Consider the following 12,883-nt stretch of genomic DNA (forward strand, 5'->3'; position numbering starts at 1 on the left):
ATCTATTGTGAAGCCCCTGACCTTGTTTTGTTGGAATTTGTGCGTAAATGTTGGCCACTCTATGCTTCCCAGCATAGTGATATTAAATAACCACAACAACAATTAGGTAAAAAGGTCAGTTTTATAAAGACAGATGAAAACTTTCAATGAGATGATAAACAGCTGTTGCAGCTGTAAAGCTACTGCATGACCCTGTGTGCGTGTGTCATTCAAGAAATTCAATCAGTTCAAGTGCAGGCAATACAGTGTCACATCAAAACCCCTGAATGGTTTGCAAACCCAAAGGCATTAAAAAGTTTATAAAATACAAATTAAAACTGTAAAGGAAAATAGCTTCGTTCAATACTAAATAGGATTTGTTTTGGTGAGTTTGATGGCATATTTCTATGGATTTCACATACAGAGCATATTGATTTTATATTCATCATATTGCTTGTCCCAGTATATAGTTTGTATTTGAATATTGCTGTCAATATTCATGCAACAGTACATGCTCATATAACCGTCGACAGTTAATTAAGTGGTGAAATATTATTCCCGTAACTTGCAACTGTTGCTGGGGCAAAGCATTACTTCAGCGTTGCCTTTGTTGATTGCCACTGGATCTGTTAAATTAAATTAATGTCACAAAATCAAAGTCAAGCCAATTAGAGTATGTCTACATTCTTATACTGTGTACAGGTTTGTAAAATCTAGTTCTAGTGTTAAGGGTTTAAAAAGTCATTCTGTGCTTATAAAGATAAAGGGTTGTTCCATTTGTTCTCCTCCTTAGTCTCCTTATGAGTTTTCGCGTGGCGCAGCTTTCTGTATTTGCCCTGTTGATCTTTGCTTCCTTGCAGGCTCTTAGCGTAACGTGACCTCCAGTCTCTTTCAAAAGCAGCCTTGACTTGCTCCAGGATGGTCACTCCCCCGTCGGTAAGACTATTTTTCATCTTGAGCACCAGCCCAACTCCTGCATTAATGGCAAAGTCACTACCAACCCAGTCGTGGTTCCCTGTGGACAAAAAGCAGAGCTTAGATATTGTGTCTGGCAGGTATTCCAGAGTTCCAGTACTGTGCCTGTGCAGATGTAAAAGCAGCTTTGGTTCTCTGCGTGAATGAGAGAACATTTTTAAGTAATAGCTTGAGATTTGGAAAAATACGCTTCTTTGCTTTCTCGTGCAGAGTTGGAGGAGAAGATTAATAGCACTTCATAAATGTCTGTGAAAAATGACAACACAGCCAGGAGAGTATTAGCTTCAGTTAACTAGCCTGGCTCTGCCCAAAGTCAAAAATAGGCCACATAAGAGCACCTCTTATTTGTTTAATCCTTAAAAAAATCATAGGTATGAAAACGAAAAGTTGTGGTTTTACAAAGAGTTACAGTGTGTGCTGGACTATTTCTTGGCCGGGCACAGTGGTCCCATGGATATCAGCCTGTAACTGCTTGGGCAACTGCAACCTGTTACTTTTCCACTTCTTTTAAAAATATTTTTACAAACGACAAAAGCAAAAATTCCGATAAAATAAACACGATATAACATTTTGATCAGCGAGCTCTAAAGGTGTTGTTAAGCATACCCCCACCCAAATGTCAAACTATTCATTTAACAATACTACTGTCTAATGTTTTAAAAATAGCATTCACAATAAAATCAAGACCTCATGAAATACCTTAAAATTTGTAATGCACATAAAATCCCCCCGAAAATTAATTTAAATGCAAACTGAATTGGTTGCAAACACAAAGTACGTTGCCTACCAATGTAGACAGCATTGTCGGTCACCATGTACTTGTTGTGGTTGAGTCCATGTTGAATGTCATCCTTTTGCTCTCTGTGACTAAAAAACTTCTACGAAAAATGTAATTGAACAAAATCAGTATGCAAAATTACCACACACACTCAATTTACTGTTTGCATGATGAATAAGGATGAATATCCAGAAGTTCCCTGCAAATACTAAACTACATGTTTCAGTAAAATTCACATACCACCTCTAGTGAACAGTTGTGGAGATGCATGCAGAGTGACTTGAGGGAGGTGACAAAGTTAAAGGTGAGGGGGTGAGTCTTCTTCCAGAAGCTTATCAGCAGGCAAACTCTGACTCCTCTCAGTACCACAGCCTCTCTGATCACTTCATCGATAGGTGACCAATACCTTGTGATGTAACCATTATTAGTAGGCAGTGCTTAACAAAGTAGAGACACTGATACACATACATTTCGTTCCTCACATTCAAGTTAATGGAACGTGAAAAGATCAGGTTTACTTCTTCCGTAGACCAACAAAAAACGCAGTTTATAATAGATTTCACTGGCCTCTGGCACGGGCACACACATGCACATAAAGTGATCTGAAAGATACTGCCACAGAACGTCAAAGCTCCTACGCATAAAGTGTTTAGACGTCAGACTCTGTACCTGGTGACTGAGGTTCCTCTGAAGCTCCTGTTTACCAGAGGGAGGTAGTCCGTCACGGATATGAAGATAAATGTCTTTGCACTCTGGATGACTTGATAAATGGCCTCTACATCTCTGGTGCGATCTTTCGGGCAGAAGAGTTCAGGAGAGGTCTGCAGGGAGGATACGTCACGCAGAGGAGTTTGTATCCAAAATTATAGAGAGATCACAAAAATCCAGAAACTGAAAGGTTTAGACAGTGGACAAAAGCATTATTTACCCGCCACTGCAAAATGTCGCATTGAGAAACTTTCAGTGTAACACTTTGACAAAGGGCAAGAAAAACAATAGGGGCACATTTCCACAGCCATGTGTCATTGCTGGATGAAGTGAGGCACAAGAGAAGGTTGGAGTCACCAGCAGCCAGTGACAGCATGGCTCCATTAGTTCCTATAGGATGATAAATGTCCTGAATTCAACTAGTAAGTATCATGTCGCTTGGAGGGTGGCAAGATTCATTACTGTCAAATTAGGCTGAGGTGCTGTGATATTCAGACTTAAGATGCTCCTCAGCGTGATATTAACATGATTAATTACCCACTGTGTGTGTCTGTTATTAGTTGGTAATGAAACTTTGATAAAGATATTCACCATCTAGTCCAGAGGCAGGAAATTGGTGCCCTAAGAGGAATATAAACCAGTCGTAGAAGTAACTGCAGACATATAACCTCTAGCCTGTGCATTTTTTTTTGTTTTTGGCATTTTATATAGAGCCAATGTGTTAGCATGCAGTTGACATTGTAACGTGACAAAGTCGTTCCTCACAGACACATAAGCAGTGGCATGGGTAGTGTTGAGCTGGAGCTCCAGGGCCTCATGCTTCCCATAGAGGGCTGTAACTCTCTTTGACCAGATGGAGGGGATGTAGTCCCTCTCATGGAGCTGCCAGTAAAACGAAAAGACTCGGTGGAGGTCAAGAGCCAGACAGCTGCAGTTATACGCCACCACCCCCAGTTCTTTTCTCTGTGGGGAGTCAGAAAGGAGACTTTAAAATCACAGTCCCACAGTGACAACGCTAACAAGCTGACGTTCAGCAGGTCTAATGGTTACCATGCACAGCGAACATGGTAAATATTATAAATTCTGTTTGAATGTTTCAGTGTGTTAGCATTTGATAATTAGAGCAAAACACACGCTGGAAATGTTTTGCTATCTCTATCTCTGCAGATAGAGATAGCTAGTGGCTACGTCTGGTACAGCTTTTCTCTTTGTATGAGATTAATACTTTGTGTACATGGTCCCTGAAAAATAAACGCAAAAATTTAAACGAACCCAAAGTATTGGACAAATTGAAATTTTGACTTGATGATGGTGCTGAGTGAATAGTGAGGGGATCAAGCAAAGCAATAGCCGTTATCCACTGGGCAGCATGGAGATATGTACCAATTTAAATGGCAATTCTTTCAATAGTTGTTGACAAGTTTTAGTCTGGACCAAAGTGGTGGACCGACCACAGAGCCACTAGCATGGCTAAAAAAAGCAAAATGGAAAGTGAGCAAGAGACAGCCATTCTAAATATATTCTCGCCTGGTCAGTAACTACATCGCAGAAATGTGCTGTGTTTATTCTGTTTGAGTGAGTAACAAAGAAGGAGGAACACAGGTTTCAGTCTACGGTATTACCATGTTGGGTGAATTTCTGACAATTTCTGCCTTGCTTCCTTTTTGTGTCTCGTCTTTCCTGCCTGCCTGTCATTTTGCTCGCTACATGTCCGTGTGTGTGTGCGAATGCGCACACCACACACACACATTCATATATGTGTCCATTCCTTCTTTCCCTCCGGCTCTTTAGTTAATTACACTCAACGGTAGTTCTACCTCCAGCCAGCGCTGAAGCATGAAAAGTGCCAGGCAATCACTTCAGTTTACAGTATGCTAATACTCCCTGGTTCTTCCTCCCTTGTGAATCCCGAACTAAATGTAAAGGGAAATGCTACTTGTTATTCGAACCTGCCTCAGACAGCAATCTGAAATCATCCCCGATGCCCATTAAGAGTTCCTGGAGTTAAAAAAGGTACAGGTGTACAGTGGAACTAATGTAGACTCTGTGTTATGTTTTAAGTCCCTGAGTGTGCAAAGGTTATCATTTAATTAATTGTGTGTATGTCCAGCTTTTATTTCTGACAGACCAAAAGCGACTGTAGCCATTTGGAGGTTGGAAGCGAATTGCAGACCCCACCACAGCTGACTGCAGGGGCTCATTTATCCTCGGGTCTGATTTTACTCTGCACACTCATGTTGCTGATGCTTGTTGTTACCTTGGAGAGTGACCTCCAGTCCATATCAGCGCTCCCGATGTAAATGTGCTTCCGATCCACTATCATGAATGAGGAGTGGAGTCCTCCTCTGGTAAGAGCTGTCATATTAAGAAAATGAACCTCTGCATCTAGACAGCGCGGGAAACAGAGAGTGGTGAGAGTATGAAAAGTTAGAAGGAATAAGAAGGAGGGAATTATGGAAATCCGCCCATCGGCCTTGGACTGCGGGCAGGCAGCCTGAGGGGCCAAGGCTTTGACAGAAAACCAGTCAGGTACATTTGCACATTCAAGATTTTTTGACCTTGATTGTGTAGTTTGGCAGAAATTAAGGCTGCATGACACTCGCTGTGGAGCTGCTGGATGAGGCTGCGTGGTGTTAATGAGTCCGCATCTTTTTTCCTTGCTGTATGCAATATGTAAAATATTGTGTCGCTGGCCAATAACAGGCTACTGAAAGGTTTACTAATCTTTTCATAAAATATAGGTATGTCTTCTTTAAAACAAGGTTTGTGCTCTAGAAATGTTGTCAGGTGGATGGTGTTGGGAGATATGAATCTTCATTCTGGTTTCTCTACAGCGGCATAACAAACTGCTTTTATGAAAAAAAAAATGACAGCCACTCACTGTGCGCTGCCAAGGTCTTCAGTTCAGCGGAGTTAGTCAGACCGCTGGCAATCTTCAGTTTAACCCCACGAGATTTCAGGCTGAGCAGCCTCTCGAACAAAAGCCGACCCTGAGGATGAGAGTGATGTTCTGTATTACCGTAGTTGAGCATTTGAGCAGTGTTTCCAGATGTCTCTTTAAAGGGCAATACTCAGCAGGACTAACCCCATTAAGAGACTACAAGCAGATTTACTTGAAAATAATTGCATTTCCTCTTACAGGACACCTGGGAAATGTGTGTTCTGCAGTAATGTTGGGGGATATATTCAGACTGTCTGCCATGACTTTTTACCTGTTTGGCAGTGTTTGGCATTGTTTCCAGGTCCCAGGGGTTTAAGTCCCAGACAGGTGACACCACCTCAACTGAGTGCTTTGCCTGGTCCAACAGTGTGTGAAAGCCAACAGAGAGAGGGAGGTGGGGTGTGCCTTCCATGGGGAGAGATAGGTCGTCTGGAATGTTCTCCACAAGCACGATGCTGAAAGTAACATGTTTTCGTGAGTCCTAAGGGGGAGTTCCACCTATTTTACACATCAAAATCTGTTTGCAGGTCTTGGGAATTACTACTGCACATGTGAAAAATGTCGCGTATATCCTTTTGCGGCTACAGAGGGATCTGATGAATTGCCTCAAGAGATGTCACTTAAGTCAGTGGTGGCAGGGTCTGAAGACCACAAGTTTGAAGAATAAAAGAATCTGGGGGTGTGGAGTCAGAAAGAAGTGAGCTAACCAGACCTCTGTAGCCGGCTCCTCATCTCTGCTTGAGGCTAGCGACTCGAGGCTATATTAGCTGCTACTAGCATAACCTGCGAATCTCCAACTGAACCGTCAAATGCCAAGTTGCATTGTGGGCAACGTGGTTGCTAGGTTTTGACAAGGAAGAAGAATGTGTGGAATAAAAAAGACAACATCTCTCGTTCTGCTGCACTGATTTTAATCGTCAGTCTAGTATGAGTCTGACAATGTCGTAGGAGTGCAATGTCAAATCCGAGGAGCGTGTAGAAATATGGTACTATACTCTACAGTTAACAATAAGGTACGCAAAAGGGTAGTTATCAAAGAAAGAGTCGCTAATAATTAGTTCCTGAATAACTTTGACTTGATGACTATATGGTAATTAATGATAAGTTACTCAAGAACAGACTTACAGATACTATATTCATGAATCCTGATGTTATGAATTATTCATACATAGGTTGCACTGTACATGAATGCAAAAAAAACAGTTTTTTTCTTGCCTTGTTATGCTTTCATGTCACTCTTGCAGAACATCTTACCGGCAGTCTCTGCTGCAGTTCTCCTCTGTGATACCATCCTCACTGTCCCCCCAAATGTCCACTGATGAGAAGATCAGCGCCACCAGCACAGCAAGGCAGCAGAGGAGGGCGAAGATGGCAATGCACTTCTGCTGGGTCTGGAAGATGATTGAGATGGACACACATAGACTCTCATGAAAGTCAGACATATCATTTTTTATTGGAGTATTTATGAGTGATGGCTGTCAGTATCATTAATTAGAGGTTTTGATTCATGATCAGTACAACATCTGTATGTCTCCTTTAGACACTGGAGACCTCTGATATGACAACCAGGCTGCTGAAAAATTCAATGCTGTGGAGCCAAACTCCCCCACATTCACAAATCCCACTTTATGCCACAGAGCAGAGGACAAGTCAAGTGGAACGCTCTCCAGCTGATGGCAAATTGATCCACACTATAGGCCAACTATAAGGAATATTGGAAAGCTCTGGTTTATGCTTTTCTGTATACCGCCTGCCTTGTTGTTCAAGCGAATCCCAGCTGAAAGGGATTTTATTACCTCTGTGCCAGGACAGATACACCCAGTGGTGCATACTGTCTAAGACAAGCAATATTAAAGGCTATATTTGTATGGATGTATGTGAGCACTGTATATGGTATACACTGGTTGTAATAAGGGTGGACTGACAGCATAGTCAGAGGTTATAATGCAGCAGCCCTGATCCAGCCCGAGGAGTCTTGATTTTCATTGTTTTAAAAGTGCAGTTAGGCTCTTGTGTTTTGCTAACGACTACAGATTTTCACCACCTCATTGCCTGCCCTGTTGGGCTTGCTCGGTTTTGTCAGCTGTAAACATTGCATTACATATTCTCTTTTGTTGCGTTCGATCAGTCAAATGAATTGCATCCCGCTGATAACTTTGGTAGGGTAAGCAGTAGTTACTCTCAGAAAGATGACTCCCAGCTACAACTTTTATGAAATTTTCACCATTTAACAAAAGAAACACGGTCTTGAGCACTATGCCATACAGAAAATGGGGGTGGGAGGAATGTTTGTCAACTCTGTCCATCCCCCACTCTTCTGTACACTGTCTGTCTCAGGCAATGAGGCTGAAAGACTGGTGCCAGCCAGATGCACCTTACACCCTTCTGCTGTCCACTGAGACCAGTGAGCTCTTTATTACACTTAGCAGAATCAAGGACCATGCTTGACTTGTGGATGTGTACGCGGCCGTGAGGAAATAAAGTCTCAACAAGACTGACAAAGCGAGACAGGTCAGTCGACTTACAGCACGCGAGCTACTGATCCAGTAAGATACAATATTTACTTCAGTTCAAAAGCACAATAACACAGTTTGGTACACACTTGAAAATATCCTGACATAGTTAGCACTGCAATTGTAGCTGAAACAATTAGTCGATTAGTTGATGGAAAGACAATTAATTGGCAACAATGTTGATAATCCTCAAGCAAAACTTGCCAAACATTAACTGCTTTCTTCTGTTCTCTGTTTTATGTCATTGTAAATTTCGTCTTTGGGTTTTCAGCTGATGATTGGACAAAAGAAACAAGGCATCCCCTTGGGCTCTGGGAAATTGGAACAGCCATTTTTTGCACTATTTTATCGACTAAAACATAACTCGAAAATTAAACAGTCAAATGTGAAATGTTCCCCCCCTGTTTTGTATAAAAGTAAATTGAATATCTGATGGTTTTAGACTGTTGTTTTGAAAAAAGAAGCATTTTGAAGACGTCCCCTCGCGCTCTGAGAAATTGTGACATTTTTTTTCACTATTTTCTGACATTTTATAGATGAAAAGATTAATTGAAAAAGAATTGGCAACAATTTTGATAATCAATAGAATAGTCTAAGTCATTTATCAAGCAAAAATGACAAGCTGTATTACATTACATAAAAGTGAAAATTTTCTTCTTTTGTCTATCTTTGGGTTTTGAACTGGTGTTTGGACAAAATAAGCAGTTTCCCCTTAGAATCTGGGAAATTGAGACTTTTTTGACTCTTTTTTGTCACCATTTATGGAAATTTTATGGACAGCTAATTGAACAAAAATCAAAAAATGAATAGATAAATGAAAACAATTGTCAGTTGAAGCCGTAACTGTGTGTATTATACACATCTGTGTTTTCACTGGATAATTGAAGAACACAGACTTAAGACATTCATTGAAATAATTTAAAGTTTCATTCAAATCGATCAGTGAAACAATAAAGTAATGGAAGCCAGCAAGAAAAGCCTGAGGCAAACACGCACTGAAATTCCACTAACAGACAAAGTCAGATTATTATCATATTAAACAGGTGCAGAGTGAAGCAAGTGTAGTTGTAAACATCACCTTCACGGGCTCCTGTGTGGTCGGTCCCGCCATGGGATCAGCACTCCTTCAAACTTCTCTGACAGGTGGGAAACAGCAGCTCAGTCACACATCTTTATAATCTCTCTCTGTGTCTTTCTCAGCCCCCCCTCACTACCCAGCATGCCTGTCTGATGTCTTCACTCTCTGCCACCATCTTCATCCTGCTGGCTCCTCACTGTCTTGGAAGGTATGCGTGTGCCCCCTAGCTCCTGGTCCTCCCGTGTCCTGGCGTGGTTCTTTCCGTGTTTGTGTGAGCTGTATGTGTGCTGCTCACGCTCTGCTTCTCAGTAGAGGCGGTGGGAGAGATGGAGAAAGACCAACCCCTCTCGTTCAAATGGCCAATACAGAGCTGTAGCTCGGAGCCCCAGCAACCCCCCTCCTTCCTCCCTCCTCTTCCTCTCCCTCTGTATCTTCCTCTTTTATCTGCTTTGTGAACAAAACTCATCTGGCAGAAAGCAGTTGGTCTTGGCTTAGAGGGGAAGGATGCTGAAACATGCTATTGGTGATCCACTGGGTGTGACAGCTGCAGCAAAACTCTCGAATTGTTCTGAACTCATTAGGTCCGACATGTCTGCTCTCTAAACATACAAACACGTATAAACACAGTTCTGCCCAGTAAAAGACTAAAGAATTTAAAAAAGCCCTATAGCTCCCACTAATAATTTCAACTGATGGCGTAACTGTAAGTCAGCAGTGCTGACTGCTTTAATTCCCACTGCGTTTGAATCATTGTAATAAACGTGCTTGTCAGTAATGCTCCAGATTCCTGTGCACTCATTCATGTTTCACTTCTGCTGTACACAGCCTAAAATCTAAAGCACGGCCTCCTCCTATTGCACAGAAGTGCATTAAAGCTTGGCAAAAAATGAAATATACAAATATTTTTATACTTTCAATCCTTCCACCCTTTTCTTCACCCCAACCCTTTTCTCACAGATGAATATAGTGTCGCCTAATAGCAAAAAGAAACATATGCTGCTGACTGCAGGCAAGCTGCTGCTCTGTCCAGCATTGCATGGGGGGGGGGTTATAAGGACCTAATGAGGGATGGGAGAGACATGAGAGAAGAATTGTGATAACTGAATCAAAAAAGTAACTAATAACTTTGGTAATCTTCTAACTTTTCATCCAGCAACATCACCAAAAGTTTATGACCAAATACCTGCAAAACTAATGACAATTCCATCGGCCTCAGATGCACTTTGTGTTTAGTGCTGATTAGCAAATGCAGAATGTTAACAAGCCAAGCTATGATGGTGACATCTTAACATGACAAATGAACGTTATACCTGCTAAACATCAGCATAAAAGCATTGTTATTGCAAGCTAATACGTTGAACATTGGAAACGTTAAACCTGATAAACATCAGCATGTTAGCATTGCTATTATGCTTGTGGTACACTGCTGTACACGCAGTACAGCATCGCAGAGCCACTAGCATGACTGTAGACTTAGTCCTCTTACATGATATTCAGTGTTTTAATTACACAGCACAAAAGATCCCAGTCTGATGCAATATCGTAATGTATCTCATTTAAATACTCATAAATAAACTGGGAATGTTACTGGTGACACAGCTGTTGATTGGATATGGTAATCCCCAAAGAGTATGCAGACTACAGTGTGATTTTTAATTATAAAACTTGTGGAACACTGTGTGAGATGCCAGACTGATATTGGTAGCAGTGAAACAAAGTCATAGCAATGAAACCTTCTGTGTCTGTCCTGGGCAGGTGCCCTCTGCACGTCACCCTGTCTGTGAGGGGAAAAAAACAGAGATACAGGGGCGACAGAAATATTTGAGTCACTTCCCAGGAGAGGTGAATGTTCCCAAAGCTGCACATTTGGGGTCAAACAAACACACTTTTGAACAAGGGGAGAAAAGTGACAAAGAGGAATGGGCTCAACCTTCAGCTGAGACAAAACCACGGGTCAATTTTTAATCCATTGTTTTTAGTTGAGCAACAACATAAACAAGATCCTTAGCCAATGGTGAGTGGCGGTCATGCCAGGAAAGTGTTTACATAAACAAATTTGCCAACCGCACAGTCACTGCGATGATGCAACAGTGAATATTAATGTATGAAATGCATACCAGTCCATTTTCTCTTCCCTTGTGTTAACCAGCTGTAGAATCTGTCTTTGATCTGCACAATTTTCAAGTGATGCTGTCTGCAGGAGAGCAGTTCAGAGGTCACAGTAGCCTTTACAGTTCATCTCCACTCCCTTGTGACTCTCTGTACGGAACATTCATTCATTATCTGATGATGTACAGTGCAGTTTTCAAACAAGGGACTAAATTATAAATAGTCCTCTCCTTTAAGAGCCATACTGGAAGGCACATTCAGAATTTACACACAAATGAAACAAATCGTCATAAAACAATAGGTCTGGACCAGGTGAAGGCTTGAATGCACAGTGTGTGTGTATTTTTGTGTGTGTGTGTGTGTTTGTGTGTGTGCGCGTGTGTGTGTGTGTGTGTGTGTGTTTGTGTGTGTGTGACAAAAATACGATGGTGAAAGAACCTCAGGGCCTATTTTCATTTTTAGTTTATTTTTAAGCATCTAAACTCGAGGAGCAGGGATCCGATTGTTTCAGATGCATTTCATTGATGGTATTTCAGAGTTGTAATATACTCACGGAAATGCTGTTGAAACAATTGTTATATGTAACCAAGGCATCCCAAAAATGTTTTATCCAGTTTTAACCAGTTTTAACCTACTTAGATATTTTGACCTGCAAACTATCCTTACTGGAAAACATTTCTAATCATTCAGCTTGACCTTTGTTCGCTATTTAGATTAATTATGCCGTCCTCTCCTCCCATCCAAACACACCTCTGTGAGTGCCTATGAAGGGTGCCTCAATGTAGGTGTTTTCACCTTCACACCAAAGGCTCAGCAGCAGGTTTCCATTTGGGACGAGGATGTGGTGTTTTTTTTTTTTTCCTGTTGCCAAAACATCATAGTCAGGGTGATATGTGCTGAGTGAAGGCTGACTGGGCGCAATGCCATGGGAAACAGTTGGGCCAGATGCCAAAGGGAGTGTGGATGGAGTGCAGTTAAGGACCCAGTGGTGAAAAATGATCCTGTTAGGTTTTCTTGTTCAGAAAGCTCCATCAGTGAGCAGGACACTGGAGCTAACTAGTGCAGCCTCTATAACCATCAGGTCACATGGTTAAAAGAGAGGAGAAATAAACTGTTGAATTGATCATTTGATAAAGGAGATGTTTTTCATGAATAAGCACTTGCTGGATGAAAAAAAACAAGAAAAAAAGGGAGTACTGGTGGTGGAAATTATTGACAATCTACCCCCCTTTTATCTTTCCTGTTCTTATTGTATATGTATCAGGAGATAAAAGTGAGGAGAAAAAGAGGGAAATGGGAGGGAATGGGTTTACTACATTCTGCTATTATGTGCAGTTTAAACATTTGTGATGGAGGAAGATACATATGTTTGTTTTAAAGATTAAAAAAAAGAAAAGAAAAAAGAGCTCAGTGAATGCACACCTTCACCAATCCTGCACTGTCTTGTAACCGTATCAGCTGGACAAAGAAAATGTAAAAAGAAAATCAAATTTGTATCTGGATCTAATTTGCTGATGGCAGCAATGACTGTTGGAGAAGACCTGAGTCCTGTCTGGGAAGTAGCACTTAGTACAAGGATGAATTGCGCAAAGTTTTACAACTACTCAGATGTATTTGAGTTACAATATATATAGCAAGGTAAAACGGCATTAAATCTTGCGGAAATGAATATACATATGATATGTCATCTCAGTTTGGTTGTAATCTCCCAGTGCATTTAAAAGTTATGACAGTTCCTATCAAACAGGCCTCACCTATGCGAACTTGTAATGGGAAAACTATATGGCATGGCATTTCAAAAA

General features: G+C 41.2%; 1 protein-coding gene across 1 annotated transcript; it reads right to left on the reverse strand.

The window, feature by feature from the left end:
• Positions 1 to 731: 731 nt before the first annotated feature.
• Positions 732 to 9,005, reverse strand: pld5 (phospholipase D family, member 5). Its single transcript, XM_040147154.1, has 10 exons — positions 8,973 to 9,005; positions 6,636 to 6,772; positions 5,653 to 5,836; positions 5,322 to 5,430; positions 4,698 to 4,825; positions 3,206 to 3,403; positions 2,402 to 2,553; positions 1,973 to 2,138; positions 1,742 to 1,832; positions 732 to 994 (listed from the first exon to the last, which is right to left on the reverse strand). Exons 1-10 carry the CDS (start codon positions 9,003 to 9,005, stop codon positions 732 to 734), a joined length of 1,461 nt encoding a protein of 486 aa, XP_040003088.1.
• Between the last annotated feature and the right edge of the window lie 3,878 nt (positions 9,006 to 12,883).

The sequence above is a fragment of the Xiphias gladius genome, chromosome 15, assembly GCF_016859285.1.
Source record: "Xiphias gladius isolate SHS-SW01 ecotype Sanya breed wild chromosome 15, ASM1685928v1, whole genome shotgun sequence".
Taxonomy (NCBI): Eukaryota; Metazoa; Chordata; class Actinopteri; order Istiophoriformes; family Xiphiidae; genus Xiphias; species Xiphias gladius.

Coding starts and splice junctions, on each gene's coding strand:
- pld5 (XM_040147154.1), bottom strand. CDS start 9,005: ATGGCGGGACCGACCACACAGGAGCCCGTGAAG. Junction 5,431..5,652: donor TGCCAAACACTGCCAAACAG/GTAAAAAGTCAT, acceptor TCTCATCCTCAG/GGTCGGCTTTTGTTCGAGAG. Junction 3,404..4,697: donor ACTGGAGGTCACTCTCCAAG/GTAACAACAAGC, acceptor GACTCCCCACAG/AGAAAAGAACTGGGGGTGGT.